Source organism: Octodon degus, unplaced genomic scaffold (genome assembly GCF_000260255.1).
Source record: "Octodon degus isolate 3935 unplaced genomic scaffold, OctDeg1.0 scaffold00156, whole genome shotgun sequence".
Lineage (NCBI taxonomy): Eukaryota > Metazoa > Chordata > Mammalia > Rodentia > Octodontidae > Octodon > Octodon degus.
This window is the reverse complement of record NW_004524732.1, coordinates 1,102,665-1,109,684: the sequence shown is the minus strand read 5'-3', so window position 1 is coordinate 1,109,684 and position 7,020 is coordinate 1,102,665. Positions and strand designations below refer to the sequence as shown.

The window sequence follows — 7,020 nt, the reverse complement described above, 5'->3', positions numbered from 1 at the left end:
TCTAAATAGTGCACTAATTTATGAGTATTATAGCTGTTCTTCCATTGTCTTCACATGGTACCTCCTGAGGTCTTCCTGCTCAGGAAATGGCCTTTAGGGCTGTAAGCTGTCCTGGCCCCCTGGTGGAGCCCTCAACGAGCAGTGCCTGTCCTGAGAACACCAGCCAGTCCTCGCAACTGCAGTACTGGTAAGGAGCTAAGATGACATGATTTCTATTTCAACCTCAAGAACACACTGTGACAGCACAAACAGGATCTTCTCTCCCCACTCTGCTGCTTGCTGTCACTGGGGCCACTTGTGCCTCAGCATGAAAATAGCTTCTTCCATTTCGCTGACAGCCCTTGCCCCCTCATCCACAGGCGAAGACCAGGAAATCCTCTATCCCAAGGCCCCAGTGTCCACATAATCCTCCCCCAGTGCAGACCACTTTCCACAGACTGCTAGTTTCGTGTTTCATTGTAGCCCCCTGGACCCAGCAGTCCAGTTTCAGCTCAGCGATGAACCCTGTACACCAACAGTAACTGCACCTTCAGCTTTCCTGTCCACAGGGGCCTCCCTCCCAAACCAGAAAAGCAAGTATAAGAGAGTAAAGACGTGAAACGTACATTTATTCTGTGACAGTTTCCTCATTGAAGGTATTTTAAAACAGATCAAAATATATCAATATTTCATCAAAAATAAATACCTACAAGAATTTGGATAATACAGTATCTGTAATAAACATGATTTAACCCTGAACATCCATTTTTTTAATTTCAAACATCATTTTTCTTTAAAGTAACATAAAAGTGGTAAAGATTACTGTATTCTTCACATATTCTGAGTCTCATAAATTTTAATTCAACTCCTGGTTTGCTTCTCAACTATGTATGTTAATGGTATTTGCTCCTGTTTTTGAGTGAGAAGAGGATCCATTTTCTGTTTCTTCACAGTGGTATTTCGGTCTTCTTTTTCCAATTCTTGATGAAAACGCTTCATGCTCAGTTTGAACAGTAATCGAGGATCTGGTCCAGAAAGTGGTGGGCAATTACAGACCTCTCTAATATTCAGAGCCTATGAAGACAGAACACAAGGCAGTTTCTGATACGATCTAAACAAAAATTAAGTATAAGATTACATTCTTTAGTTCTATACTAAAATTCATCTTCATCACAACACATAAGAGAACTAGTGATAATTACTTCTTGTCACTTGCTCAAATAAGTACTTTAAAACAAGAGTGACTATCTGTTGCAAATAACAACTGCTCTGTCAAGGATAAACAAGTCTCAGAGAGAGCACTGTCTTCCCAGAGGTCTGGCAGACCCTACAATGACCACTCAGATTAGCAAAGACCAGAAGGCCTATGAGGTTACATTAAGACAGGACAATATACATCAGAACACACTGAGAAACAATACACATAGCTGAACACCTTGGGTTGAACCGATGGTAATAACCTAAAAAAGGAAACAAAAATAAAATGCAGTAGGGGGAGGAAAAACAATCACAGAACACCACATGATTCAGCTGCAAACTCTGTTCTCTTTAAAACACCAGATCTTGATCTTACCACAAATCAAAGTCTGATTATTTGGAGACGGCACTGCTGGACAAGAATGTCTGCATGCGCAGGGCATGGCAGTGGCTAGGAAGGCAACTTAAGTCTGGTCATCTGGACTGGAAAAGAGAGAAAACCTAAAGCTGCAAACTTAAACTTAGGCAATATCAATGTAAGAATGCTGACACATGGTGGGAAAACCAACAATGTCATGCAACAGAGCTGACAAGTTACCACCAAAAGTGAGGACAGGGCGGGTGACTGCTGCTTTAAGTAACTTGCCTTAAAGAACAAGGTAACTCTTCAAAGTGGGTTACTTTAAAATATTAAATTTTTAATATGTATTAGTATAAGTTTGCAGTGTCCTGTACGCATATAGTCTGCAATCATTCTTAGGAGTACATGTAACTAATACAACTTGTTTCTTTTTAAAATTTCACTCTCTTTCTCTCCTCTTCCTCTGTCCTCCTCTAATTCCCTTTTTCCCTTTTCATTCTGCTTGACATTAATAATTTTAGCTCATGTTTGTGACATACAATGTGCACATTCTGGGAAGATAGCTCAGTAGAATAAGCACTTGCCTGGCAAGCATAAGGTCCTGAGTTCAATCCCCAGTACCACAAAAATAAAAAAGATGCAATCACAATGTGCATATTCACTGAGCCTGGTAGGTTTCTATATATGGCATGTCTTTATTCTTCTCATTTCCCCTTCCCTCCCCATGTTCTTTCACCCATATTCTCTTGGACCCTTTCCTATTTGAAAGATATTCATTTCCTTGACTCCACCCATCATTTCTTTTCCTTTGCCTCACTCAAATGAGGTATGTATTGAAGCTTGTGTGTTTGGGTGATTTCATTAACATTATATTTTTCTAGGTGCATCCATTTTCCTACAAATGTCTCAAATTTATCTTCTATAGCTGAGTAGTATTCCATTATACATGTCAGAATTTCTCTATTCAATCATCTGTGATAGGTATACACTCTGCTTCCAGAATTTAGCTATTATGAATTATGCTGATATAAACAATGTTATGCATGTCTTATGCTCTTTGGGAAAGATACTGAGAAGGGATAGCTGGGTCATATGGAATTTCTAATTTTAGTTCTTTGAGAAATCTCAACACTGATTTCATAATGGTTGCACTAATTTACATCCCCATCAATCATGTAGGAGGGTTTCTTTTTTACCCCAGCCTCACCAGCATTTGTTGCTTTTTGATTCCTTAATGACTGCCATTATTTTCGGTATACAGCAGAATCTTAATATTGTTTAAATTTGCACCTCTGTAATGGTCAGAGATGTTGACTATTTTTTCATATACAATTATACTTTGGACTGCAAGTAACTTTTTCTGCAAACAAGCTAATATTTCCAATAAATTTTAGTTGGATAAATGAGCAATGTCTTGTATACAAGTGGTATATAACACTAAGTATAACACGATCACAACTGAGCCAAAAGTTCTTCTTTCTCTCCCTCTCTCTCTTCTTCCCTCCCTGCAGGACTGTAGGTGACTGTATTCCCAACAGCAAGAGGTTATGAAGAAGACATCATGTGCAGGGGAGGAAAAGAAAAAGCTGCAGGAATCTCTCACCTAAAATGAGGTTAGGGAGATGTGTAAAATGGAAACAGTACAAAATTTTGTGGAAAAATCCCCCCCAAATAAGCCTATAACAGTGTGAGCAATGGATCTATTTAACAACAATGAAATGCCACAATTCCCCCAAATCCTCAAACTCAAGAAAAACCAAGTGTCACTGGATAGGTGTTTCGTTAAAGTTGCAAGGAAAGACTCCATTGAGCCAACAGACAACAGTGATTCTGTTAGTGACAGTGAAAACTATCCTACACAATAACCCTTCTTTCTGATCTCCCAATCAGCCATTAAGGTTTTCAAAGTGTAGGTTAATTTATTTTCTTTCATATTTTGTATTTTTTATTATCTTATATTATATTACTGTACTGTAATAACTTCTACCTGAATATTTTTGAGTTGAGGAGTGAATTATCTGAGTTTCTGCTATTTCTTATGGGGAAATCTGCTCTGATACACAAGTCCTTTGGATTATAAGCATGTTTCCAGAATGAATTTTGCCACCAAAGCAAGGTTTTGCTGTATTTGCTAGCCATTTGTATTTCTCCCTCTATAATCTAATTTGCCCATTTCTTGGCTAGCTCTTTTACTTTAAGTGCTCTAATTTGTTCTAAAACATTCTAGATATTAGCCCTCTATCTGAGGAAAGCAGGTAAATTTTTTTCTCATTTTATAGGTTGCCTCTTCAGTCTAATAATTGATATTTCTGCTATACAAACTGCTCACCCCATTTGTTGATTCTTGTTGTAAAAGAAATACTGTACAACTGGGATTCTGTTTAGAAAATTGTTTCCTACACCAACGACTTCAAGTATTTCGTCTATTAGTAAGTTTAATGTTTTTATTATAATGTTTAGATCTTTGATTCATTTTAATTTAGTACATGGTGAGAGACATATGTTCATTTTCCGTCTTCTGCAAACAGTTATCTAACTTTCCTAGCACTTGTTGAATAAGCCAGTTTTAAAGAAAAACGGCAGTATTTAGGAAGTTTTGAAAGAAAGATATATAGGAGGCAAAGCTCGTACTTAGGATTTTTTAATGGTAGTGTATCTTATGGAATTAAGGAAGGAAAAAGACAGTAAGAATTTGGGGGCCACACAAGGCTCCAATGGTAAAGATTTCAGGGGGAAAAAGGCCTACAGATAGTGACAGAAGAGAACCTCTAGCAACCTTGAGGAAGAATACTCTGAGAAGGAGCAAGAATGTAAGAGAGGTGGGTGTGTACCTGAGGTGCCCCCAGTAGAGACTGGTACAATGAGCAGCATAGGCTACAGGGCAGGAGGAGACTAGAAATTTACAGGTCATAGTATGCACATAGGTTATATGCTGAACAGGCCTGCCTCTATTACTTATGAGTGCACAGCAAGAAGGCAAATAGAGGTCCAGATATGTGTCTAAGTATCTAAAAGCTATGATTTAAGGTCATAAACTACTGTATAAAATGTTCTCCTGCTTTGAAGAATAGCCATCCAAAATTACCTGCTAGTAGTCCTAGCCCAAGCCCAGTGAGGGTATGGGAGAGCTTCCCGCTACCCTGCGCCTGCGGGACCTGCTGGTTCCAACCCAGCACAGCGTGGGTGAGACCCTTTTCCACCCCCTTGGGATACCCCCGACCACTCTGCAGCACCTCCCCTACCCCACCCGCCGAGTAGGAATCTCTGCCGTGCTCCGGGAACCCCGAGACCCAGTCTTAACCCAGGCCCAGTGACTGTGTGGGAGAGCTTCCCGCTACTCAGCGCCAGCAGGACCTACTTGCCCCAGCCCAGGCGCAGCGTGGGTGACTCCCTCCTTCACCCTCTTGGGACGCCCCCCATCACTTCGTAGTACCCCCACACACACCCTGCCCACAGAGTAGGAATTTCTGTCGCGTTCTGGGAACCCCCAGATCCAATCCTAGTCCAGGCCCAGTGAGTGTGTGGGAGAGCTGCCTCTCCCCCCTACTCTACCTTGTTCCCTCCAGACTCAACTCAGGCCTGGCATACAGGCCTGGGGTGAAACCCTTCAGCTGCAATCCCTGTAGAGTGTGTACGGGACAGAACTATCCAGCTAGTCCAGGATCAGAACATCTTGCTAGAGGGCACAATAGGTTCACCCCCAAGGGCAGCAACAGGAACTCAGCACAGCAGCCAGACGCAAGCCAGGCACAGAAGGATAAATCCAAACTTTGTAGATCTACACCTGATTTTAAGCAGGTGCTAAGGCTGTAACTGCAACAAAGATCTACAACAAAGGTCAGAAGATGGTGCTACACAAAATGACAAAGAGAAGGAGCAAAATGCAATATCAGACCACAAGCCCACCCATAACAAGTACAGAGGACACTAACACAAAACAAATTGGGAATCACACAGCTGAAAGCAATGAATCAGTGCCTTCTGAAATAAAGAAACAGCTGCAAAAAGGTATAGAGGAACTCAAAATGGAAATGAAAAAAGAAATCCCTGAATTAATAACATCTGCAGTAAAGAATGAAATACAGAAACATATGGAGGAAACACATGCCCACCCAGAACAAGTGCAGAGGACACTAGCTCAGCTCAAATGCATGAATTAATAGCGTCGATAGTAAATGAGCAACAGCAGAAAGTCATAGAGGAACTCAGAGTGGAATTCTTTCCTACTAGCTCAGCTCAAATGTACGAATTAATAGGGTCGATAGTAAATAAGCAACAGCAGAAGCTATAGAGAAACTCAGAGCGCAATTCTTTTCTGAAATAAAAAAAGAATTCAGAGAACTCATAGCATCTGAAGTAAAGAATCAAGTACAGAAACATAGGGAGGAAACCCAATCTGAAAAAAAACACTGCAGTAAAAGAATTTATAACTGCTTCCAAAGAAGACATTGATAAAAAAAAAAAATAGAGGAGATTAGAAAAATGACAGATTCCTTGAATGAGTAATAAAGGAAAGAAATAGATCGCATGAAGCAGAGTCAAAGAGATATAGAGGAAATTAAAATCTCAATCACAAGCTTGCAAAACCATTTAAGTGAAAGTGAAGACAGAGTTTCAGATTTTGAAGATGCTGGTGCAGCTAGTGAAAAGATAAGAAAGGATCTCTTAAAAACAACGAGGATGCAGTAAAAATAATCCTTCACCTGCAAGATGATGCAAAGATGAACAATGTGAGACTAATAGGCATCAATGAGAAAGAAGGAGTCAATACAAATGACACTGAAAAAATATGGGCAGAAGTAATAGCAGAAAACTTCCCAAATATGTGGAAACAATCTGACATTCTGGTAACTGAAGCATATAGAACGCCAAGTAACCTCAACCCAATGAAAAACACACCGAGACATATAATAGTCAAGATCCCAGAAATTCAGCACAAGAATAATATATTGAAAGGTGCTAGAGAAAAGAAGCAGATCACATTCAAAGGAAAACCCATCAGAATTACAGCCGACATCTCTTCACAAAACATGAAGACAAGAAGAGCATGGAGCAGAGTACTTCAAGTCCTCTATAAAAAACAATTCCAGCCCGGACTACTATACCCTGAAAAACTCTCTTTCAAGTTTGATGGAGAAGTGAAATACTTTCATGACAAAGAACAGCTACAGAATTTCGTGATGACAAAGCCAATCCTACACAAGCTACTAAGATGTTCTAGAAAGGGACCAAAATGATCAGAACTCCACAAATGAGAGCAAAAGCAACCAACTATATAGAACAAGCAATGAAACACAGGAGAAAAAGGAGTAAACAACAATAGGTAAATAACATGTCAATCGTAAGTCAATACATCTCAATTCTAACCATCAAAGTAAATGGACTCATTTCACCAATTAAGAGAAATAGACTGGTACAGTGGATTAGGAAACAAAATCCAACAATATTCTGTATACAAGAAACACATTTAACTCATAAAGACA

General features: G+C 39.7%; 1 protein-coding gene across 3 annotated transcripts in view; it reads right to left on the bottom strand.

Moving 5' to 3' along the window:
• Positions 1–591: 591 nt before the first annotated feature.
• The window catches only part of Oma1 (OMA1 zinc metallopeptidase), a 108,693-nt gene continuing 102,264 nt past the window's right edge, over positions 592–7,020 (bottom strand). For all 3 annotated transcript variants that reach the window (XM_004642591.2, XM_023702687.1, XM_023702688.1), the window contains exon 9: positions 592–1,053. In XM_004642591.2, the coding sequence (XP_004642648.1) occupies positions 841–1,053 (213 nt within the window). In that variant the 3' untranslated portion in view covers positions 592–840. The remainder of the gene's footprint in view (positions 1,054–7,020) is intronic.